The 25,357-nt window shown below is 37.0% G+C and overlaps 3 protein-coding genes across 8 annotated transcripts; all 3 read left to right on the top strand.

Annotated features, from left to right (window-relative positions):
* Positions 1–1,114: 1,114 nt before the first annotated feature.
* Positions 1,115–5,246, top strand: LOC308705492 (lysosomal membrane ascorbate-dependent ferrireductase CYB561A3; the record flags this gene model as incomplete). Its single annotated transcript, XM_081390527.1, has 5 exons — positions 1,115–1,292; positions 3,106–3,308; positions 3,450–3,604; positions 3,812–3,977; positions 5,107–5,246. The coding sequence occupies 5 exons, from the start codon at positions 1,115–1,117 to the stop codon at positions 5,128–5,130; spliced, it is 726 nt and encodes a 241-aa protein (XP_081246653.1). The 3' UTR covers positions 5,131–5,246.
* A 725-nt stretch (positions 5,247–5,971) lies between these two features.
* Positions 5,972–12,044, top strand: LOC308705323 (uncharacterized protein). 2 transcript variants are annotated; one of them, XM_081390275.1, is made up of 8 exons: positions 5,972–6,145; positions 7,640–7,838; positions 7,919–8,109; positions 8,495–8,659; positions 9,960–10,118; positions 10,303–10,437; positions 10,557–10,649; positions 10,733–12,044. In XM_081390275.1, the coding sequence occupies exons 1-8, from the start codon at positions 6,131–6,133 to the stop codon at positions 11,165–11,167; spliced, it is 1,392 nt and encodes a 463-aa protein (XP_081246401.1). In that variant the 5' UTR covers positions 5,972–6,130; the 3' UTR covers positions 11,168–12,044. The 2 variants fall into 2 exon arrangements, with proteins under 2 accessions (XP_081246401.1, XP_081246402.1); XM_081390276.1 differs by lacking the exon at positions 8,495–8,659 and having other exon boundaries at positions 10,733–12,036.
* Positions 12,045–12,173: 129 nt separating this feature from the next.
* On the top strand, positions 12,174–17,316 carry mzt2b (mitotic spindle organizing protein 2B). Of its 5 annotated transcripts, none has more exons than XM_081391826.1 (5): positions 12,174–12,251; positions 12,585–12,785; positions 14,781–14,929; positions 15,103–15,237; positions 16,634–17,316. In XM_081391826.1, the coding sequence occupies exons 2-5, from the start codon at positions 12,601–12,603 to the stop codon at positions 16,783–16,785; spliced, it is 621 nt and encodes a 206-aa protein (XP_081247952.1). In that variant the 5' UTR covers positions 12,174–12,251; positions 12,585–12,600; the 3' UTR covers positions 16,786–17,316. The 5 variants fall into 5 exon arrangements, with proteins under 5 accessions (XP_081247952.1, XP_081247954.1, XP_081247951.1 ...); XM_081391825.1 differs by having other exon boundaries at positions 12,183–12,251; positions 15,106–15,237; XM_081391827.1 differs by having other exon boundaries at positions 12,222–12,251; positions 12,610–12,785.
* Positions 17,317–25,357: the final 8,041 nt, after the last annotated feature.

Genomic DNA, 25,357 nt, shown 5'->3' with positions numbered 1-25,357 from the left:
GTCAGTCAGGGGATGATTTTGGTTGGAAATGAAAGTCGGGTTGAAATCATAACCCGACGTCGGTTTGACATGGATTTTGGTTGGAAATAAAAGTGGGGTTGACATAACAAACCAACATCAGTAGGGTTCTGACGTCAACCCGATTTTCATTTTCAACCACAATACAACATCTGTCCAACGTTGGAGATTAACGTCAGTCTGACCTGACGTTGGATTCTGACATCAACCTGATTTTCATTTTCAACCACAAAACAACGTCTGTTGACGATTAACGTCAATCTATTGTTGGATTCTGACATCAACCTGATTTTCATTTTCAACGTTGGGTTTGGTCTTCTAAATACGAATTTTGTCATTGTTTTGGAGCACACTATCTTATAGATAACAGTAAGGCTAACCTATTCATACTTAAAGCAAAAAAACTTTAAATAGGGCACTATTTGAGGGAACAGCCATTTGGGTGTCTGAAACCATTGTGGACGTTATTGAGTGCACTTATTCAATCTCACATTACTGGAACTCTGTTCTAGAAATAAATTCGATATTGATATGAGGGTAGGTAGCATTGATTCAGAGGCATAAGGTACTGTATGTATTACATACAACAATGCAACAATAATAAAACAATGCATTGACACTTTTTACTTTTGATACTGAATACTTTTCAAAACGAGTACTTTTACTAAAATAAAAATCGGTCTTTACAACTTTTACTTGTAATGGAGTAATATTTGACCTGTAGTATCTATACTTTCACTCAAGTTCCTTACTTGAGTGAAAGTATAGATACTACTGGTCAAATATTACTTTTACTAGTACAACTAGTATTTAGTAAATATTACTAAGTACTAGTTTGTCCACCTCTGAAGGTTAGGGTTATAATTAGGTTTAGGGTTAGTTCCATAAGCACAATTTATATAGTAACTACAAGTAACATTTAACAAAAACACTGTAAATTAGTGTTACCGTCATTTCTGTTATTTGCTGAGCAATAATAAAGATGATATTGAAGATGTCTCTATTGAAGATGATAACCTTAAATAAAGAATTAAATGTGTGTTTTGCTTTGAAATTACGGTTTTATCCAATCAGTCCAATGTTTCTTTACACACAGATGCGTTTGCCTGTGTCTTTATATCTGCTGAGCGTGTGGCTCGGGTTTTTGTGTGTGATAATCGTGTTTCTGTGGAGTGGAACCTGGAGAGGAGGGTTTGATTGGGATGGTTCATTTCTGCAGTTTAACTGGCACCCGGTCCTCATGGTGACGAGTCTTGTGGTGTTATATGGAAATGGTGAGAACTCTCTTTCTGTCTCACATGTTAACACTTTTTCTATTGCTCTCTTGTTTTAACTGGCAGACCTCTTCTTTTCTCTTTTCTTTTCTGGTTAATAGTCTTGCTCCAGACTCCAAAAAATGGAGAGCAAATCGATATTTGGTTTAAAGAGATAGTTCACAGAAAAAGGATAATTCTGTCATATTTTAATTTATAACTTAAGCTATGTCATTCCAAACCTGTATGACTTTCTTTGTTGTGGAACACGAAATGTGGTCTGTCACACGCGTCTGACAAAATCAAAAGAGCTGAACAAGTGCCCTAAGTGTGTGAGTAATATTTTCCACCACATTTAACGACAAAATGTTAGGTAAATGTGTAATGATATAACAAGGATTTAATTAAACACAAACAGCTGTGCTCGTCTCTAATGGACAGTCTTTCAAGCTGTATGATGTAGTTAATTTGCTATATGAATAGTGAGTGAGAGAAGCTGCTTGTTTGTGAAACATATGTGAAGATGAGGGAGGATATTCAATAATTTTATTCTTATTTTGACTGTGAACTTTTGTTTTGAAACTCACATGGGAGAAAGGTCAACAATTATAAAAGAAAAATGGAGGTATCAGTTTTAGATAGTAATACTGTTACTTTAATTTGCCATGATACTGATTGCGACTCTCATAATTCATAGTATTATTTAGACTACTGTTCAAAAGTTTGTCAAAAGTTTAAAAGTTGATTAATAATATTAAACACAGTACGGTACTGGGGCTAAAGGCACACCACATGGGGTAAAAGGCTCACCAGCATGGGGCAAAAGGCACAAAGTATTGATACAAATACTTTAGCTAAATATAATATTTAGTAATATAGATTTACAGTAGTAACGTAAATATGATATTATTAATATCATATTTTTTTAATATGTTGATTTCATTATTAATATGGTAATTATCTCTGAGGTGGACTCCCAATTTAATAATATTTACCATCTGAATCTAACCATGTCATGATTTTTTTTTATAAGTCAGACAGCTGTTTATTATCATGTTAATTAAGAATATGTAAAAGTATGGTTTTTATGCCTTTCGCCCCAACAGCAGGGGCACAAATACCATACTTTTTTTATATATATATATTCTTCCGTTATTGAAAAACTGTTGCTTTAATTAGCTTGGACAAAACTGAAAATCATTAAGAAGACCTTTGTCTCGAAATATATTCAATAATTTTAGCGATTCTTATTTGCTACTTAAATCTGCAATTTTAAAAAACTTCAAATATTAGATCAAATTAGCACAGAATCAACTTTGCTTTACTGTTTGCGATCACGTCAAGGATCAGCCAAATTTCCACATGCATCTTGTAAGGCAGATGTTTTGGGAAAGTTTTGTGCCATCTAGTGGTTTAGAGGAGAATAAAATCAAAGGCGCCTAATATTGTGAAATATTATTACATTTTAAAATAACTGTTTTCTATTTTAATATATTTTTTTATGTAAATAAAATTATAAAAACATTATAAAAATCTTATACTGTCACATCTGATCAATTTTGATTGAAAAAGAATTAATATCTTTAAAAAAAAACTAATATTAATAATATTAATAATAATAGTAATAATAAAAAAATATATTACTAACCCAAAACTTTTTAGCGGTAGTGTACATGGTATCTTCCAAAGAAATGACTTCCAGGGATATTACCATGGTACCATGTAAAAACACATGTTACCACCACCATGTTCATACCATGTCCAAAACACTTACTGTGAATCATATTCAGATACTGTTTTCTCTTTTCTCTGTGTCTGTCTGTCTCTCTCTTAGCCATAGTCCTGTACCGTGTTCCTCTCACCTGGAGCAGGTGGTGGTGTAAGTTGGCCCATGCAGGGCTGTTGTTCATGGCAGTGGTGTTGGCTGTGGTAGGCTTGTGTGCTGCCTTTGATTTTCACAGTGCCAACAACATCCCTCATCTGTATTCATTACACAGCTGGACTGGGATCTCCACAGTGGCTTTATTCACTTTGCAGGTATACCACATGGGATAGCCTGATGAATGACTTGTCACATTATTTTCACTGCTTCATGCATGGTAAAGTTTCTGCTCCATCAAATTTCAATGGAATGATGCTTGACATCTCCTCCTCTGCCTTTGTCCTCTGATTGAATAGTGGTTTGTGGGTCTTTGTGCTTTCTTGTTGCCCTGGACCCCTTTGGCTATTAGAACCAGCCTGAAACCTCTCCACATCTGGATGGGCATGGCCATCTTCATCCTGAGTCTCATCACCAGCCTGTCTGGGATCAACGAGAAACTACTACTGACGCTGTGAGTGACAATCCTACAATCAATCACACCCATGTAGCTAAGAAATAGCTGCAATTTATCTCATTCAGATAAATAATAACTTTTCCCTTTGAACTAGTGTAAGAAGCTTATTATCTAATGATTTTCATTTTCATTCATTGTGTGTTTTGTTGACGGCTGAGTTGTTTGGATCTGTTTCAATATTCCCAACCAATTATGTCTCTGCAGAAACGGGAGAAATGGGAGCAATACGGAACCATATACGGCGCTGCCTGCTGAAGCTCTGTTTGCAAACTCATTAGGTGTTTTAGTTGTTGTTTTTGGATTGGTAGTGCTGAAAATACTGTCCAATCCGAAATGGAAGAATCCAGAGTTTGAGAATGAAACTGACAGGGTGAGTATGATGACATTCACTTTAAGATGCCAAAAATGAATATTAAGAATACACTACCGTTTGCACTTGACAGCAAAGACATTTATAATGTTACAAAAGATTTATATTTCAAATAAATGCTTTTCATTTTTCTTTTATCAAAGAATCTTGAAAAAGGTATCATGGTTTCCACAAAATATTAATCAACACAACTGTTTTCAGCATTGATAATAAAATAAATGTTTCTTGAGCACCAAATCAGCATATTGGAATGATTTCTGAAGGATCATGTGACACTGAAGCCTGGAGTAATGATGCTGAAAATTCACATTTTAAAATAGTTTAAAATAGAAAACATTATCAAAATGATCTATATAGACCGAAACATTTGCACGGTACTATATATTTGTTGTCTGCATTTAATACGTTTTTTTTTATTTTTTATTTACATTTGTGGCATTAAAACCTTAAAGGAGAACTCCGGTCAATTTTAACATTGAGCTCATTTTTTGTAAATTTGGAGTGCTGTCAATACAGAGAACAACAACAAAAATCGGTGTTGCCTACACCATGTTATCCTGCAGTAGATGTGAAAGATATTAATAAAAATGATGTTTGTTCAGCCAGCGCTCATACCTGTATTTACATCCTGTTTTCAGTCGAAGTCCATAGTAATCGATTGTCGAGTTCACGCGCGTGATCATAGGTAACTAAACCTATGCGTGGGAACTCGACAATCAATTACTATGGACTTCGACCGAAAACAGGATGTAAACACAGGTATGTGCGCTGGCTGAAATAACATCATTTTTATTAATATCTTTCACATCTACTGCAGTCAGATTCACTCATGTTCACTCAGAAGGAATCACTCACATTTTCTGTGCACTTGTAATGACATATCAAGGATGTTAAGAGGCTAAAAGCAGGTTTAGTACTTGCCCCATTGAAGTCAACAGGGTGCAAATTTTAAAAAGAGGATAACACGGTGTAGGCAACACCGATTTTTGTCGTTGTTCTCTGTACTGACAGCACTCCAAATGTACAAAAAAATGAGCTCAATGTTAAAATTGACCGGAGTTCTCCTTTAAGTGCTGAACAGAGAGGTGATGGCTGATTGTTTTTCTTTTCTTTTTAATTTCATTTGTAGCCTTTGCTGACAGATGCCAGATGACGATTGGAGTAAACAAGATAAAAGAAGAAACACACTTTGGGTCACAAATACAAATCATGTTTTGATTACTCTGTGGCAGCTGATTGTTTTTATGTCTTGTTCATTCTCATCCAAATCATCTGAATGCCAATTGATTGACATGTAACCTTATCAATGTTAGAGACAGACCTCTTGTGGTTGTCAAAAATATTGCAAGAAAAAACTCAATAAATTTACCAGCTTACATGTAGACTTCTATTATGTGTTTTACGTTACACTTTTCATTTTATTTGTTTAATAATTTTTTTTTATTGTTAAGTTGTTGAACTGTACTGTAGTCTTGAGGAAAAGTGGAGATGCCGGGGATTGAACCCGGGGCCTCATACATGCAAAGCATGCGCTCTACCACTGAGCTACATCCCCTTGTGAGATCATGCGATGTGAGTTGCTATTATAGCTTTGTAGAAGACCATTTATGAAATTAAATATTATTTTTAGCATATATAAAATGTGATATTGCCACTTTGTATCAGCTAAATTAAAAAAAAAACCTCCGTAGCTATATTCTAATAATTCGTTGAAATAAAATTTATGAATTAAGAATTGTATAATAAGTACAGGAGTGCAATAAATTAGATAAGATAATTAACGTTTCTGACTGCATTACATATTTCTAGATATTTAATGTGATGGATTTTTCCTCTTATACCAGTGTACGTGCAGCCTTCGTTGTGGTGGCACCGACATCCCTTACTCATCGATTACGGTGCTGATTGGTTTAAAATTCCACCCAAGCTGATGGTAGCCAATGAAAATAATTTACGTTGAGTTCTAATAATGACATCTCGTCATTTCGTTCATCGGTGTTGTGTGCCTGGAAACTCGCAGGTGAATGTGTGTACACGCAAATGACGAACCACACACAGGCGCTCTGAAATGGGATGTTTCATAGGCTAAAGACTACGACAAACGCCGGGCGGACTGCTGAATTTGAAGCGGATTTTTATTCTATATCAAAGGCATGTCCACTTTTGTGGTGAGTGAAAGTTTAAACGTAAAATGCTGTGGTTTTTGTGTTAGCTTGCTAAAGTTGTTAGCTTGATTAAGTGTGCAAAATCTGCGTGCAGCTTTTAACTTTCTGGACTATTGTGATTCAGTAAGTTACAGTAGTCAAGATTTGCATTATCAACCTGGTATCGTTTTATAACTACCCATTATTTTATTAAACTAGTTGCAGGCCTTATGAAAAATATATAAATGTAACGTTAAACGGTTAACGTTAGTGATGCATTAGGCCCATTTAAGCATATGTATTACGTCTACAACATTTACATGAATAATAGCATTTTGCAAACAAGAGTTTTTTTGGAGTACCTTAGATCGTGGTTGTAATAATTTCTCATATTGTTGACAAACTTGCCGCCGGGCCAAGTTTCATTGGTTTTCGGCGGCAATGCTTACGATTACCACAAGGTGGTCTTAAAGAAATGCATAGTAAAACAATACGTAAAATATCTGCAATAACGACGAGTAGATACATTTTGCATGTTGATTCAGTTTAAACGAAATGATCTGTTTGTGGAAGTTTTTATGTGTGCTGAATAGGAGGTAACAGATTTCAGGAAGCTCTAATGATGTCTTGTCAGATTTGGTGCTCCTACTGTAAATCTGTAACTGTTCACATCAAAGCAAAATGCCTTCTAGGTCGGATATAAAATAATTTTAGACATCGCCAAAGTGAACTTTAGAAGCATTACATACAGTCTATATGATAATATAGTAATGATGATGATAATAATATAATGTAAAGTAAGAATTTAAATACTGTAGCGCCCAGATGGGCTGGACCATTTTATGCATGTCATTTTATTAATCTGATGCATCATTTTAACAATCTGAAGCATAGTTTTATTAATTTGATCCATAAATAACATTCAGACTTTTATTCACATATAAACATTCATCAACTGCATGTTATGAAAAACGGAAGCTCAAGCATATTCGCTTGACGTGAGAGAACCAATGAGGTTTGTTCTCTCGCTTCAAGCAGGTTCGGTTGAGCTTCTGTTTATGTTTGCTGATCAATGTTTATATGTGAATAAAAGCCTAAATTAAATCTGTTTAGCGTATAAAAGTGTCAAAGTGGTAGTTAAGTGGACTGTCAATAGAGGGACAGAAATCTTTCATATTTCATTAAAAATATCTTAATTGTGTTGCGAAGATGAACTAAAGTCTTAGGGGTTTGGATCGACATGAGGGTGAGTAAATGATGACAGAATTTAATTTTGGGGTGAAATAACCCTTTATTGTACAGCGACCTCCATTTACAGATTTCTCCTAGTTAGAACTAAATAACTTCTTTATGTATTCAGATCAGAACAATAGTTCTGAACAATAAAAACAATGTTTTTTGTTTTTTTTTAAGTATGCCAGCCCTAAATAGCTGTCAGCACAGTAATTGGGCTACTTATTCAATACAATGTCTCTTTTAGAGTTGCATTCACAAGGCTGTCTGCAACTGTTTTTCTAGGCCCATCCCTCGGTTCGTGTCAGAGGAACAGAGCACGCATACACACCTGTGCTGTGTCAGGATGAGAAGTGTTTAGGGCAGGAGAAAGGAGTGCACATGCACTGCCCCCTCTGTTCTGTGGCCGAGGTTTACCAAGATCCCATCATCCTGCGAGCTCACTTCCGCATCAAACACGTGGACAAAGGCATTGACTTTGCAGGTGAGGAACATAAAATGTAGCTTTTATGACTGATGCTCTTTGAAATCAGTCTCTCTCTTACGCTTATTTTTTATGGACAGGCTTGAAGGTGCTGCGCTGCTGTATCCATTGTGAGATTGTGGGAACTATTAAAGGAGAAAAGAGGTTTAAAGGTGCTCATTGGCACTGTTACCGCTGTAGAAATGGTTTCAACAGGCGGGACGAGGCCATCAAACACTACAAAACACACTTCAGAAATCCCCACACCACATTCCAGATCCAAGTCACTCAGGTAAAGGTGGATAACATCGGGCTAAAGGTCCATTCACACCAAGAACGATAACTGTATTAGCGACCACACCAATGTATGGTGATGTTCTGTTTATAATAAGTGCACTGCACACTATAGTTATATTGTCTGCCTCTTTGAATGCTCAAGCTCTTTAAAGTCATGTGGATTCTGATTGGCTGATGCTTTTATCATTCATCAGCTGAAAAAAAGATATCATTCCTCTCTTTCATTAACGTAATAGTTGTGGTGTTGACTTGCCTAGTTTTTCATCAAATTAGAATATTTGTTCAAATGTTATAGTCATCGTCCTTAGTGTGAACAGCCTTTTTTTCGCATTGGATCGTTCTTTTTGAACCCAATAATGTTTGCATGATTCCTCTCCCAGAATGTGAACTGCCGACAGTATTATGGGGAGAGCTCAGAGGCTCATGGTAAAGCATATGAAGGGCTGGCAGTGAGTCTTGGACCAGGTGGAGATGGCATTGGATCCATATTAACTCAGCCCATCCTGACCACTGGCACTGAAACCCTATTGACTGTGGAGCCAAAGGTAGACTGTCCAAGTTTTATTTTGGGCATTTCATTAAAGGGAACCTATTATGCTCTTTTTTTATTTTGGTTTTGGGGTCTACTAGAACAGGTTTTCATGCCTGAAAGTTAAAAAAAAAACTTTTTTTCCCACATATTTTACATTATTGCAGCACCTCTCTTCACAGTCCGTCAGTAACGCTAAGTCCTGTCTCTATGTAGCCCCTCCTTCCGAAAAGCACAATATGCTCTGATTGGTGTGTTGTGATTGGTCAACCTCTTCAAGCCTGTTTGGGAAGTGTGAATTTCATGAATTTCAGCAGACTACTAACGCAACTCAACCAGGCCTCGCCCCTTTTTTTTGTCCATGCCTTGGGTGGGAATTTAGCCTGGGAAAACCCAGACAACTTCCGGCAAATTTAGATTTGCTCTGCAAGTAGTCTGGTAAAGAGCTCATTCAAGCCCATTTCTAATCCAGCGAAATCGCGGCACCAATCAGAAACGTTTAGGCGGGCTTTACACAATGACGATCGCTCTGATTGGTTTTAGGTCTATCCAATTGCACCAAGAGGCATTTGAGCAATGTCTGTTGGTGAAGCGCAACTTTTATGCATTATTATTCAAATTGCAAACACATGAGAGGACAGTCTTCATGAAAGACCCACTGGCAGATTAACGTGCTACGACATTTCTCTCCGAAACGGTAGGAAATTAAATTAGATTTAATAGAGGATTTTAACTGTGACAAGATGATTGACAGGGCAGTTTACGTGACAGGATGTACGCGACAGATCCGTCCGATAAAGATGACGGAGTAGTCTGTCCAAAGCTTGCCTACTTTTTTGCTAAACATTCAAAAGTAAAAACATTTTCTTCACAAAAAGAGTACATACTTTTATGGCGTAGTTATGGCGAATTGGGACGCAGCATATGGCTTTACACGATGACAATCGCTCTGATTGGTTTTAGGTCTATCCAGTTGCGCCCAGAGGCATTTGAGCAACGTCCGTTGGTGATGCCCCTTTGGAAATGAGTTATTAATGAAGCTTTGCCAGACCATAACTCAGTTACTACTGAGAATGGTCTGGTTTTAACCAGGCTAGCGGGAATTATTTAAATGCATTTAATTTTGACGTGAATTTTCTGTGCTTTTTTTTTTATTATTTTTTTTTACTTTGCAGACCTTTTTCAAGGTCAAACAGCAACATTATAAAAAAAAAGAAGTTTAAAAGCATAATAGGACCCAACAAGTGTGATCTACTACTAAACCTCTTAGTGTTTGATTTGTAATATTGTTGTCGACCTTTCCTTTGTGTTTGAAGGAAGACGGTGAGAGGAATGGGATCCCACTGGGTGCTGAGGAGGAGGTGGGCTCTTCCCAGAATTCATCTGATGGGACACAGACTCTTGTTCTTATGGACCCTGATGGACAGGGAAACAGTGTGATCTATGACATGGCTACTGGTATCATTACTGAACAGGTCATTGACAACATGAATCACAGAACATATTACAGTTTTATGGTGTTTAATGATGAATGCTCTGTGAAAAAAACTTCTAATTAGATTTGTCCATTTATCTATCATTATTGATGCAGCTAGATGTTTAGCTTTTTTTTTTTTTTTAAGTAGGAGTGATCTAAATGCTTTGTCACTGTAATTTCAGGACGCAGAGGGTTTGGAACAGACCCTGCTACAGAAGCGACTCCTGGAGCTCCACCAGCAGATGTACACACTCCGTCAGGAGAAAGAGAATATGGAGAAGACACTACAAGCTGAGATTAAACAACTCAAAGAACAGGTATACCTGCAATTAGTTTATATTTAGACTTTTTTTGTAAAATGTCATTAAAGTTATATTCTATATTTATTTTTTTCTCTATGTAGTCTTCTTTTGTATTTCTTCTATTTTCCTTATAGGTTGCAAGTCTGGTTCAATCTAATGTTAGGATGTTTGAGGAACTGCAAGCATATCAATGTCCAGATCACAGCCAGCAGAAGGTGGCCAAGCTTGTAAGTGTTCAGAATGTATTGGCTTGCGCTACTTCAAATTGATATTTCTCCTGGGGAAAACTGTCTTACTTTTTTATTGTTAGATGGAAAACCTTGAAGCGCAGCACAAGGAGCTCCTGCAGGCCCAGTTGGCCTCACTCAGGAGAGAGATCCTGTCAGGAGCAGATAACATGCCAATCAATGGACACAAGGGTGCACTGCAGCTCAATGTGGATCTAGAAGAGCCACAAACTGAAGTTATCAGTGGCACTTTAACAGGACTGGAGGATATGGATGTACAATTACAAACTGAGCAGCATGAGGCACTAAGACCCACAGAGCTCGAACTAGTGCCAACCGATACAATCCCCTGTTTGGAGAGCCCCGGCTTGGACTTAGATTTGCCAAACACGGGCTTGACTACATCTAAGGTTTTAGAGGATAAACAGGAAGTGTCATTGTCCCTTGTGTCGTCTAAGAAGCGCAGCTCAGCGGATGACTCAGACACAGTTGAAAGCAAAGTACAAAGAGTCAACTGAGAATGACTTGACATTAGAAACACTCGTCTCCGTTCCTTTTTCTTAACGCTTTTAAAATTTGCTGTTACCTTAGCCACACATTTCCAGGTCAAAAATCATTTCTGTATTCTGTCAATTGGCATAATATACATATACATTTCCATGATGCAATATGTTTTACCTTAAATCTCCTTTCCATGCTTATTTATATTAAATGCTGCTTTAGCATTGACTCATATGCTCATCACTCAAAAAAATGTCTGCATTGAATTTCATTTAGCTTCTGTTGTTCTTTGAGCATAAATAGAAGCATGTTACTGATCTTGAATTCATAAACACTGTGATTAGCTGTGGAAAAACGTTTTATGTTAAATTGTTTAACCGGTGCATTACTTCTACCATACGTTGGGAACTGTTACTTTTCACAACGCTGATCCAGATGGACCAGATTCTTTGTGATTAAACGTAAAACACATTTTATAATTTGTACGTAGATTGATGTCAGGTTTCATTATGTTATTATAATGTTTAGTATATTATGAATTTATCCACTGAGATAAACATAGTTCTGGGATTTGAATGCGGCTCATGGAGGATTCAGGGATTTACTCAACTTTTACTTTTTAACATTCAGCGAATGACCAACATCAGTGTGACACTGGGTAACACATGGGCTGCAGATGCATTTATACATCTCTAAATAATAACATCTCTCCCTCTTTCGGTGGATTTTCAATTGAATGGCTTTGAAATATTCTCAGTATCGTAAATTATCACCATATGCCACCTCCGTGCTTTTGGCCTATCACAGTCCTTTATTATCACTTAATTTTGTACTTTTTTTAACCTGTCTTGTATGTTATGGTTTTCAAAATTAAATTACATTATTTAAACAATTATTCGTCCTACTGCACAGGTTTAAATTTCGAATGAATGCTCAATGGGGGAAATTAGTTTTCTGACCACCAAGCGCCCCCTGGAGGAAGACAACAGCCAACACCTTCTCCAGACCTGACGGTGGCAGCACATGCTGGTTGGCGTTATCAAGCAAGAAAAAGATAATAATAATACCGGAAGAAGGACGCGGGCATTTCACTTGTACACTGTGAGTATTATATTATACTTTAACGTCTGATTTAAAACCTAAACAACATTTCTGTGTATAATATAAACAGGAAAGGATGTAATTATCGAATTCAGTATGTAATTAATGTGGCAACTAGGCTGTTATACGTGCACAATCACTTTAAATGTATAAAGCTTGGTTGTTTTTGTGCGACATATAATAAAGTATTATTATTCAAAGGTCATTTGCCAAGGCAAGACACCCCACGCATCACGGTTGGCGTTAAATACATTTCACGAGAGGAGATTAGTGTGTTCAGCAGAACTTACACAGGAATGCGCGCTTGTTTTGTGGTTTTATGTGTTTTTATAGTGTTTAGGTGGTGCATATGTCACAGTCAGCACAGCCCGGGACGATGCCCACAGCCCCGGATTCCCCCTCTCTGAGCGTCACCGTCAGCGGGAATGTCCAGAAATACAGCATCAAGAAGAAAAAGGTCTTAAATGCGGAGGAGACTGAGCTGTTCGAGCTCACTCAGGCTGCTGGGATAGTCATTGATCAAGAGGTGTTTAAGTGAGTCACACAAAATCAAACGGATTGTGCCAATAGGGTTCTTTAAGGGATAGTTCACTCAAAAATGTAAATTCTGCCATCATATACTCACCCTCAAGTTGTTCCAAACCTGTAGAAATTTCTTTCTTCTGCCAAACACAAAGGAGGATATTTTGAAGATATTTCCATAGTATTTCACCCCCATACTGTGGAAGTCATTGGTGCCCCACGACTGTTTGGTTGCCAACATTCTTAAAAATATCTTCAAATTTTCATTTTAGGGTGAACTATCCCAGACAGGAACATAGTGTCGGCCCAGATCCGGCCCGTGTGGTATCCACATGTACCAGATGTGGGCCAACACTATGTTGCTGTCTGGGATCCCTTCAAAGCAAGACACTACAGGTGAATAAGATAAAAATAGATATCACCATACTTTCCCAGTTGATGAATGACAGTAAATGAAGACTGTTGTGTTTGGAAATGTTGTTTAAATTTGCAAATGATGCATTTTATAATAATTAAATATGCTCTAATTTGCATACACTTCCAGCGGCCAGTTGCATAAACTTAGCCAAAATAGTTTGACCAACTAGTAGTTAAATAAGAGATAATCAGCCTTACATTTCCCATTGAAATTAGACAGATCTACCTTTTAATGTAACTGACTTGTCTTGAAGAAGAAAAATGAGATGACTAACTTTTAAGAAACCAGCTACCTGACCAGAAATCTAAACATTGGATAAAGCCAGGTTCAAAATTATTGTTTTGTTTTGGTGATGTATTAAAGTTCAATGTTTTTACTGAGGGGATTTTGAATATTTCTTTTTATCACACCATAAATCAGAAAATACTGTCAACAGCCAGAAAAAAGTAAGATAAATCAGGCAAATGATACATGAACAAACTTCAGTAAAAGCCTTCAGAAAATAGCTAGGAATAAAACTGCAAAGTTGGCGTAAGTGCTACTGAAGTGGAGATTTCTGGCTCCATGCAGGAGAGAAAACGACTGTAAAAGATATATTTTCTATTAATCTACTGATGCAAATAGTTAAAATGTAATAAAATAAACTCTTAAATGTGTATTTTGGATGTTTTCTTTACACTAAACCGAAAGAGGAAAAGTTATGACAGCAAAATAGTCCAAAATCTCAAAATTGATTGAATCGGTTCAATCTGTTGATCTGAGAACTCTCTGACTCAAATTGAGCCGGGTTAACAGCTCACCGACTCAAACGAAAACTTTCTCTTTCATGTATGTCTGTTTGAAAGAACCGGTTCATGAAAATAATTCTGTATTTTTAAGCTTGGATTTGGTGAGCCATGTGCAAAGCAGGGTTATTATAGTTAACTAAAACTGAAACCATTAAAAACATTTTCATTACTTAAAATAAATGTAAATAAAATGTACTTCTTTTTTTTAGCTAGTTTCCAAGGCAACATTTCTCATTTATTTAATTTAACTTGATGTACTAAAATAACTAAACCTGGAAGAAAAATGAATAAAAACTATATAGACATATTACAAAAGCCCAAAACGCACAACAAAATGATTAAACCTTTAACTAAAATGAAAACTATAAAAAGAATAACAAATTCAAGATATTAATAAAAACTACAATACTGTTTAAATTATACTAAAATAACACTAGTGTGAATTGTAATTAGCTTAAATATAGGTAGTTCATAATTGCCAATGAACTTTAAGACCATGTAGAATTGTTAGTTAATAGAAATATTAATTTATTGAACACTGTCATCTTCAATCCCATTGCTGATGCCGCTTCCATAAAAACAATATGACATTTTTTTTCTAGGGCACGTTTATAAATGCTACTTAAATGCCTTAATTAAACTAAGGCCTAATCCTGGCTTAATCAAAGCCCTGTCTGTGAAACCGGGCCTTTGCATCTGTAATAAAATCTCTGAGACACGTAACCTCTTTTACTGAGTTTGCACTTTTTGTCAGTTAATGTGTCTCGAGATTCTAAACGAACTCTTCTCGCTCTACTACAGGATCATAGTGGACCTGCTGAAGATGAACGTTGCTCCTCTGGCAGTCTTTCAGACCCTAAAGACCATGTGTGCGGGGCAGAAGGTCTCTGAAGCGTCCACCGGTGACACATCCACAGCGTCCCACACCACCGCACCTTCAGAGTCTAGAGGTGAGTGGTACCAAAGCATAATGTGCCACAGTATTACATGAGCTGGAAAATAGGTGATGTCCAACACAATACAACATCTCTGCTGTTCTGGTAGTAGCTTTAAACTCTCTTCGATCACTTTCTCAGTGTTTTGTGCTAGCATTGTTTAATTGAATCTGTGTGACTTCCTTTAGAAGAAGAATGTGTGGTCTCAGGAAAAAGCTCTAAAACTGCAGCCCCTCCCTCTGCACCGGTGTCCCGCCCACCTAGGGGAGGGGCTAAGATAGTGGTCTACAGCAGTGGTGACACAAGCGCTCCTATCTCTCAAGGTTTTTCATCTCTCTGTCTTTTAGCTTGGAACCTTCATCCTTTTTTTAATTCCGATGTTTGCGAGTTCAAGGTCTTCTCTTCACTCCCATGAACTACTGCAGCACATTTCTCATGCTGACATAACTAATTCCTGCCTCAGCTTCATAGTGCCGTATATCTGTTCTCATTCTCATGCCTCGCCGATTGTGCCTGTGATTTGCGGGCTCGATGCTCCGAATATGGGGGTGAAATGCCCCAGATCGGCTTCTTTCATGTGTCTCATGGACTCTGTGACTCTCATCCGGCTATAAAGTCCTCTGGTTCTCATGGTAAATGAATGTCTGTTAATGGCGTGTGTCGAATGTGACACTGTAATGCACTAGTAAACCAGCATCCTGCAAAATTGTCTGCCACCAACTTTGAAAAGCATGCATGTGACTGTCAACTTCATGAACGGATGGTGTTTGTACATTTTTCCAATTCATCACTAATATCTAACCTTTTGCAACTGTAAACCATCTTGGATAGGTGTCGCTTGATTTCCAAATCATTTTAATGTCCTTTATACCCTAACATGTGACCTGCTCTATCATTTTGAGTCATTTTGACCCAGAAATACACAGATTTATGCACTAAATAATAAACAGAAAGTCTCAACACTCTCTAATTATGTAATTATATTTCTTCTTGTTTACATTGCAGTTTCATTCAAACATATGTTAAATAATTAAGACATCAATATCAGGTTAAATATACTGATTTTATAATATATTTTAGACATATGCTCTTCTCTAATTGTTTCCATACCTAATGATCTGTGAACTGACCCGCAAGTGCACATGAAGTTTGCCATTTGGGACAAGGCCTGTGTAAGTCTCTTTACGCTCTCAAACTACTTAAAAATGGGTTTAAAAAATTAGTTTTATATAGATCCATCATTTTTAATTTGATTGTCGTTCACAATGCTTCATTGGATTATAGTTCCCTTCCTCATTAAAGCTTTTAAGTGCACAAACTTATAACTTTTTGTCCAATTTTTAAATACTTTTTTGCGTCAAATCAAAGTTTGCAGTGTGATTCACCTAGTTGGTTTGGCTCATGGCTTATGTCTCTTTAATTAATACTTTTTTTGTTGAAATCCCTAAAAATAGAAAAAATACTTCCAGAACCCAAAAAGTGGGTTGGCACTGTTGCACTCTAAAACTAATAGTTAATGTAGAAATGATGATGGGTTCACATGCGCTCCATGCGATTAAAGAAGTCTTTCAAATTAACAGGAGTCTAAATCCATGTTTTATGATAGTGTTCCTCCGCAAACGTTTTGTTGCAATTTCTGACTCAAAATGATAGAGCGTGTCACATGAATGTGTTTTTTAATTTTATTAACATGCTTTTCTTCTGTGTGTATTTGTGCAGTGCGCAGTAAAACAAGTTCAGGGCAAGGGGAGAAATCAGCGAGAGACGGTTCTAGCCAGCGAGTGCCACGGCAGGTCAGTGCCACCAGGGGGCAGAAGAGCGCCAAGAGCTCTGGCAGCAGCAGCTCGTCTTCTCAGCTCACCTCCAACTGAAGTTCCTCACCGATTAAACAACACATACTAAACTTGCTTGAATTACACTCCTATGTCCTGTTGAAGAAGGTTCCTGTACGATTGGCAGAACCTTTTCGACTGTAAACGATCTCCTCTTTGGGGATGTCTTTTGTGTTGTCTGAAAAACACTTGCTTTGCATCAAATTTGCATCTCGCCCAGGGATACTGTAGCTGAAGCACTTGTGTGGAATTTTGTATGCCAGTTTAGTTTGCACTTTCACTCCAAGACATTTTGAGAAAAACAAAGAAAATCTTTTTCCATCTTTAAACCTTCCTCTTCTGAAATTCAGTAGCTTTGAGGCTGCTGTGAACCAGATCTGTTTTAAGTTGTTCTTGTGTAAGCCACTTTAAATGTCTTGATAGACTGTGATGAGATGGAAGTTAGTCATTATTTTCATTTGTGAAATGTGCTGGTTTTTTACATTATTTTTCTTTTATCCAATAATTTCCAAGTACATCTCTGCATTTTTCAGTAAAAATATAAAACAATTATTGTATTTTAACCTTTAATTATGTACGTGATGTTGCAGTGTTACTATACATTAGTACTATGCATCAATCTATTATAATTTTGAGAAAGACTCACTGTTCCATTTCTTGTTGAAAAATGACACACAAGCACTTAATTATGCAGTCACGTTGACTGTAGGAACTATGACTGCTGTCTTCATTCATTCTGACCTGAACTTCATATTCTATGTTGAATGAGTTTATTTGATTCCCCGCCTTTCTCTATAAAAGCTGGAAAAGGCCAGGGCCAATGCAAGCACTTGTGTGTTTGTACACTGAACTTTCTTAAAGTGTGGTCACACTTGATGGCATGTGTAAGCCAAGGAAAAACCTCTTCACCTTTGAGACATGCACAGTGGTTAAAGAACGTCTCTTCAGTAATGAGCTGCAGGCATATGAAAATGTTTAGTTTCTAAGTGAACAAGTAGTTCCAGGCAGGTCTTGACCGCATTGCATGTCCATATCACTTCGCCAAATGATTTCAGTCATTTCCAGCTTCAAAGGTTCTTGCACTGAGCCTACAACAGCAAAAAAAAAAAAAAAAATTTTTATATATATATATATATATATATATATAGTAAACAAGATAAAAAAAAATATTTCCATGTTTTTTTTGCCACAAAATTATATTTTAGTATGTGCGGAAAGCATACTCATTTTCTCCCGCTCTTTCTCCCACTCTAACGCGCGCACTCATACAGTATGGACACACACTGGTGTTGTCAGCGCTGCTCTGATTATTTTATCAGTAAAATAATTTAGCAGCTTAAAAGCAACATGACAATTCTCACTAGCGAGGTTACAACGGTGCTGTCATTGAAGCAGATAAAAGTAGTTTCGCTTTTAGCAGAAAAGCTGCTACCGAACATTGTTGAGATACACAGAGACTCAGGTAATTCACACACACTAATCTCTCTTTCTCTCTCTCTCTCTCTCTCTCTCTCTCTCTCTCTCTCTCTCTCTCTCTCCGTTTTAAGGACAACCTGACAATGTCTTGAAAAACAACATCTGTGTAGTAACCGTAGTATTTTTGTAGTGTTTTTAGATTTGAGATTTTAAAGAAGAAAATCTGTGAAGATTCTCCTATGTGCGTGATGCAACCATATTTCACATTCGGTTAAGATTTAAAAGCTCCTGTAGTCTGAGCCAGGCTTTAGGTAAAAACTCAGAGCTGATATCCTGTGTCTGTCCAAACGGCTTCGGATGTCAAGTGTTTTTTTTCATCATTTGATATCAGTTCTAAGGACCTATTTAACTGGCAAAACCACGTAACATACAACTACCATTCAAAAAATTTTGGGCCCGATTTAAGAAATAAAAAAATAAAAAATGAGCAAGGACTTAAAATGAACTTTGTTACAAAAACAAATCTATTTCAAATAAATGCTGTTCTTTTTAACTTTTTATTCATCAAAGAATACGGATAAAATCTTCATGGTTTCCACAAAAAGATTAAGCAGCACAACTGGGTTCTACATTGATAATAATAAGAAATGTTTCTTGAGAAACAAATAAGCATATTAGAATGATTTCTGAAGTATCATGTGACACTAAAGACTGGAGTAGCCTAATAATGCTGAAAATTCTGCTTTAACATCACATTAACATTAACACATCACATTTTAATTTCAGAATATTACTGGGTTTATTTCTGTGTTTTTCTTCAAATAAATTCGGAGAAATTTAGATTTTTCCCCCCAAAAAAACATTTAAAAAATCCGCAACCCCAAACTTTTAAAGGATAGTGGAAAAAAAAAAAACTACTACAGGAATTTCAGTTCATCCAGTGCAATTATTATATGATATAATTCCAATAGCACTGTTTAAGGATTTTAAATATAAAAGTTAATAAAACATTTTCAAACCAGTTTGACCCGACCTCAACGCAAATCAATTTAACAGTTCAAAGTAACAAAACTTTTCCAGACGTTTCCATTGGAGAGACAAACTGCTATCTATACATGCGCGTATATGACCCAACTAAGCTCTGACAGATGAACACAGTCACTTGTATATGCTCTACTTTTCATTTATGAATGCCAGACAGACAGTCTTTTCTCTTTCAAGGTCAGTGTATGAAAGTGAATTCTTTCAGATGGCACAAATATGGTCATAAGGACACATCTCATTGCACAAGGATGTGTAGGTAAGTCTTTCAACAGTTTTCTTATTCTTTATTTGTCACTTGTGAAAGTTTCTGTGTCCGAAAGATTAGTTGGGTTTTCACTTGCCATTTTAATGGAAGAAAGTTGGGTTCGTTGACTATCATTTTTGTGATTTTTGTGCTATTAGTAAAATCCCCACCAGTCTTCCACTGGTCGGTCAAATGTTGTTGTGTATTGATCTGAGTATGTATTGATCTCTGTGTGTATGTGTATGCAGTGAGCAGACCGTGACGAGTTGGTTGGAGCGGATGTTATTGCCAGACAAGAGGGTTTTATGGTACGCCAATCCAATGATGGTATCGCTGGACTTTTGAAGGGTATGGGCCATAAGTAAAAAACAGAACACTGCTCACGAGGGGAATAGAAAAGAAAAGCTTTTGTTTGCCAGACTGAGAGGGATGAGGACAAAGACATACACTTGTGGAGAAAACAAAAAAAGAAAAGCGCTTGAGGGGCTTGAGCTAAAGAAAATAGGTGTGTGTGTGAGCTGGGAAGGAAGAGAGAGAGGGTGAAAGAGGTGAGCTAGAGGTTTTAATGTGGCCGTTTGTCGTGTTTATGTGGCTGTGCCGCTGCTCTCCTGCTCTCTGTATTGATGGCAGTGCAGCCAGGCTGTAATTGATGGCGGCATATTGCTGTACTCCGGCAAGTGTAATGGGCCGAGACACAGAAGCAGAGAGCACAGCAGGAACCCTCTTTAACCCTTTACGTGCTCACACACACTCACTCTCCCCAAATATGTGTGTGTTTGTGTCTCTGTATGGAAGGAGACGTGTGCCACATTTCTACTACAGGTAGATTAACTTCTCTTCTTATTTTGTAACCCCACATTGTGCTCCTTGCATTGTGCAAAGATGCATATTTATAAAAATAAAGGCTCTAAAAGTGGGGTTTTGCAGTGGTGCCGTAGAACCACTATTTTTGCTTCCCCAAAGAAACTTTCAGTAAGCATTTCTTAAAATATTTGTTTTCTTACACTATGAAAATAAAGGTTCTTTGTTGGCATCTATGGTCAATGAAGAACCTTTTACACCCAACCTTTCCATTCCACAAAAGGTTCTTTATAGTGGGAAAAAAGGATCTTCAGATTAATGTTCTATACATTAAGAATAAAAATGGTTCTTTTGAGAACTGGTCACTGAAAGGTTCTTTGGCAAACCAAAAAAATGTCTTCTATGGCATTGCTGAGAAAACCCCTGTTTGGGACCTTTTTTTTAGTGTAAAGAAAACCTTTTTTCCACTATAAAGAACATTTTGTGTAATGGAAAGTTTCCATTGATGGAAAAGGTTCTTCATGGAACCATAGATGCTAAAATGAACCTTTATTTTGAAGAGTGCCGTTCTTCCCTTCCGTAGAGTTCCGCTTCCATTCCTGAAAACAAAATGCAGACGACAAGTATTGTGTTGGTCGTTATATTGTTTAGTTTGCTTGTCTGCTTTGTTTAGATATACTTTTTAAAGTGCTCTGAGTACTGGAACGCTATTTAAATCAAACCTAACTTGGTCAAGCAGCAGGAAACAGTTTGTCATGTGATCGTAACATAGTGGCATGGAGAGGCAACAAACTTTTATTAGGCTACTGATATGACAGAAATGAATTTGAAGTATCATTTTGACGATATAGTTATTGAGGGGTAAACTTTTTTCAGTGCGGAAAGAATGACCGAGTGCACCTGTAAAGACATATTCTGGGTTAAACGTGAACTGAGATCTCTACATCTGCTAAAAATCAAAAAAGAAAGTAGAAAATAATTTACCTCAGTTTGTAACAGTGGACTTCTATGGGGTAAATAAATGTATACCATATTTAACCCAGAATGAGATTTATTGCCAAATAAATCTCCAAAATCCAAATTGCCAATAGGGGGCAGTGTGTCTCTACAGCCGCTTCAGTGCTTCAGATGCTGAGATTGTTGGTACCCCCCCACCCCCCACATATGCCCTGCCTGTGGCATCATGCTTCTATGTGCGAACATCTTTGGCAGCGTGGAGCGGGAAGGGCTTGTAAGCCAGCACGCTGCCACTGCTGTGAACATATTTGTTTTCGTGACTGTTTGTTTCTATTTCTGAGAATTTGACTTAACCTTAGTCATTAGCAGGGCAGATTTATGATAATTTTCATTCATTTATTTGCATGTTTATTCATGGCACTGTATGCTTCCATAGTGGTGATGGTGATCATTTATTCTGAGAGCTGATATCACTTAAAATGTATCATATATTATACATCCTTAAAACTTAACATTGATAATACTTGAACTCCAACGACAAACAGTGCAGCTAATTATAAAACAAATATCCTTTGAATATATATATTAGTTTCCTGTCACATAACTGTACATATTAAATATTATGTCTGGAGAACAATAGTGCTTTCTTCAACCTCTTAAAATTAGCAAGAGAGGAAAATAATCACTTGACACTTGACAATATCCAGGTGTGAACCAGCAGCAATGAAACGTATGTCTATAGCCACACACAGGATAAGGAAAATTAAACTAGCCGTCCATTTCAATATCCAGATGACATCCTCATCGAACAAACATATTTACTGTGCAAGACTCCATTTCCACAGTCGGAATACTACAAAACAATATTGTGCTTGCTGTATCTCAGAGCACACAAACTAATCAAAAATACTCCATGTGTTCTCCAGAAATGACTAGATCTGCTCATCTAACACAGTGTGTTATTTACACAGTACCCTAACATGCTCTTACCAGCTCTATTTGCAACAGATCATAGTTGTGTTGGATAATGTTTTGACATTTTACCAAATCAGAACTGTGCAAAAAAGGATAGACCTGAACCCATTAATGCATTCATTGACGAAATCACTTTATTGTGCGGTTCATTCAACATTACATATAATTAGATTATATTTAATATTCCTGCCAACAGCAGATTATGTGCAAGAGTTTTTTTTTTTAAAGTTTAATAAACAAGAAGTTAATAGACTAACTTTTTTATTTTAAAAACAATATTACTAATTTTCCTGTTTTAAGTAGTGTTTTCTTTGTAGCAAATCAATTCGGTCAAGTGAATGATTCAATGATAGTGTGGCTGCATCCAAATATGCTTATAGAAGAAAAATAGTATGCTATGTGAAAAGAGTAGTATGTCATAATTTACAGAAGGCTATTCATAAAATTGTAGGCAAAAAGAAGCCTACCTGGATGTCATACTATTTCCAACGGGATTCTGAAGTGCATATCCAGTGGACACTTTACTATCCCATGAGGCCACTGGAGAGGATTTGTGAAAGGCAGTGAAGCGACGTAACTGATGCTGGCAGGTCACACGACAAATGTGGTACGTTCGATTTACGTTCATATTACACATATTCAACGTATTTTTTGGTTGCAAATTAATTATTCAGAAGTACATAATCAGAGAGTATGCGATTTTGGAAAGAGCATTTTGTTTCTGAATAGCATACTAGCATTCAGCAGTTACTATTTCCACCATGCAGACACATGGCAGAAATAGTAAGAGTAGTATGCTAGTATTCTATTTTGAATTCTGCAAGTCAATTGTTTAGTTCTTGAATGAATCATGTTTTTTAGTTCATGTGTTTTAACCATTCGATTCGATTGAGTGAATGATTCAGTTTAGATTCTAGTCATGAGTCCAATTCCTGAATGAATCAGTGTTTTTGAACAAATCGTTTCAGTGAATGATTCAAATAACTTTCCACCTATTGATGTAACCTGCAGAAAAAGTCCTGTACTGAAAAATCCCCATGCACAGATTGACAGTTTTTTCTAGTCGTAATCAAACTTGCTGAGTGCAAACAATTAGAAACCAGCCTCTTGAAATCTTAATGCTGCTCTGTTTTGTCTCTCAATGTGTTTTCCCGCTCCATCCGTCTCACCCTCATCCACCTTCTGGCATTTCCCCAGGTGTTGAGGCCGAGAGAGGAAGTGCTATTTTTACTAGTCTGATCTCACACCTTTCTCTCGCTCCCTTCCTTCACCCTCCCCCTCTGTGTGAGGAGGCTCGGATGGGTCTGACGAGAGGCCTGAATTTAATACACACACACGTGCGCGCATGCTTTCAGTCTTCCGTCAGCTTTTGATTCAAACCTATGAAGGTATTCAGGTGTCTCGAAGCAACTGCGAGAAACATCTGTCATAAAGTGTTCACTTTTTTTAGTATGACACACGATTTCCTTTAATTTGTTGTACTACCCTGAGCATACTAGCTCTTTCTCTCCTCCTGTTTCTCCTCTCCTTCCACTCCCCCTCTCCATTACTGTGCGCCTGTAGATGCAGTTTCTGCACACGCTCTCTGCCGTGCTTATCGGAATGCGAGTGCTGATTGTTGGCCTGTCTCTCAGTTTGACTGACAGCTCCGGCTTTGCAGCGAAACGCCTGATTTTGTCAATGTTTGTCTGCGAGGCCTTATCTCCAAAACCTTATATTAACTGCCTCGACAGTTAGTGTAGCCGGTCTCCCTCCATCTAGCTTTCCCTCTTCTTATTTGGTCCTCCCTTTTCCTCCTTTCTCCATCAACGTCCTCCCTTCTTCCTTTTTTCGTAGCTTGACACTGTGTCAGCAGTTTTTGTATTTAAAAGACTCATTTCTCAGTCCCATTTCTTATGTTTAATATCATGGATATCATGGTCCTGTTTTATCCAGTCTCATTTTTAAGACGTGATGATGGCTGAATCACGTCTAAGAGCAGGTGAGAATTGGTTAAATGAGAAGCATTGTCTTCTTGTAAAGTAGATCCAGAGGTTAGCAGATCACTTCACACTTAGTGAAATCCAATATGCTTCCAATTCTAGTGTTAGTGCATGTCAGAGTCAATGAGTGGGCAGACACAATCTTACAGTCATCGAGATTAAACAATTACATTCAATTAACACTCTCTTTCTCTCTTTTACACGCTCGCATATGTATGTGGGTTGTTCATCCATGTCCACGTGATTTTAAGACAACATTCCTGTCCTAACCCTATCCCTACCCCTAAACCAAACCCTACCCATAATTTAGCCCTAAAATCAGAGAGAAATGATGAATAACACTGATGCAGAAGCACCTAACCCTTGTTGTAAGCCTAAACTAGACATAAACTGTAAACTTGTCCCTCAAATCTGATTGGTTGATTGGAATGTTGTTCCAGGATCAACAAAGATGTTGATCCAGACACACGCACTTGGTGAAATCACTTTTCACCAGTTGATGCATATATATTTTCAGGATTTTAGGTAAAAATTTATATAAGAGGAAATTAATATCTTATGCTCTTTAACTGGTAATTGTTTCTCAAAAATACAGTAAAAAAAAGTAATATTGTGCAATATTGCCATAGCTGTTTTCTATTCAAAATGGTATATTATTCCTGTGATGGCAAAACTGAATTTTCAGCATCGTTACACCAGTCTTTAGTGTCACATGATCCTCCAGAAATCATTGTAATATGCTGATTTTGTCCTCAAGTAATATTTCTGATTATTAACAAATGTCCACTTTAAACAGTATAATATTATTATTAAGGAGTAGTTCACTTTAAAATAAAAATTACCCCATGATTTATCCTCAAGCCATCCTTGGAGTATATGACTTTCTTCTTTCAGACGAATACAATCGGAGTTATATTAATAAATGTTCTGGCTCTTCCGAGCTTGATTCTAATGGCGGTGGATTGCAACCAACAGATTGAAGTTCAAAAAAGTGCATCCATCCATCATAAACTTATTCCAAATGGCTCCAGGGGGTTAATAAAGACCTTCTGAAGCAAAGCGGTGAGTTTGTGTAAGAAAAAATATTCATATTTAAAACTTTATAAAGTAAAATAACTAGCTTCCGGCCAAATGAACATACGGATCTGGCTAAAGTTAAAGCGCAACTTATGCGAGTAATATGACGTACTGC

This window comes from Scardinius erythrophthalmus, assembly GCF_964197995.2.
Source record: "Scardinius erythrophthalmus genome assembly, chromosome: 17".
Taxonomy (NCBI): Eukaryota; Metazoa; Chordata; class Actinopteri; order Cypriniformes; family Leuciscidae; genus Scardinius; species Scardinius erythrophthalmus.
Note: the sequence above shows the minus strand (reverse complement) of the source record. Positions and strands in the feature narration are given on the sequence as shown.

Coding starts and splice junctions, on each gene's coding strand:
- mzt2b (XM_081391826.1), top strand. CDS start 12,601: ATGTCACAGTCAGCACAGCCCGGGACGATGCCCACAGCCCCGGATTCC. Junction 12,786..14,780: donor ATTGATCAAGAGGTGTTTAA/GTGAGTCACACA, acceptor GCTCTACTACAG/GATCATAGTGGACCTGCTGA. Junction 14,930..15,102: donor CGCACCTTCAGAGTCTAGAG/GTGAGTGGTACC, acceptor GACTTCCTTTAG/AAGAAGAATGTGTGGTCTCA.
- LOC308705323 (XM_081390275.1), top strand. Junction 7,839..7,918: donor CAAAGGCATTGACTTTGCAG/GTGAGGAACATA, acceptor TTTTATGGACAG/GCTTGAAGGTGCTGCGCTGC. Junction 10,119..10,302: donor CTGGTATCATTACTGAACAG/GTCATTGACAAC, acceptor CTGTAATTTCAG/GACGCAGAGGGTTTGGAACA.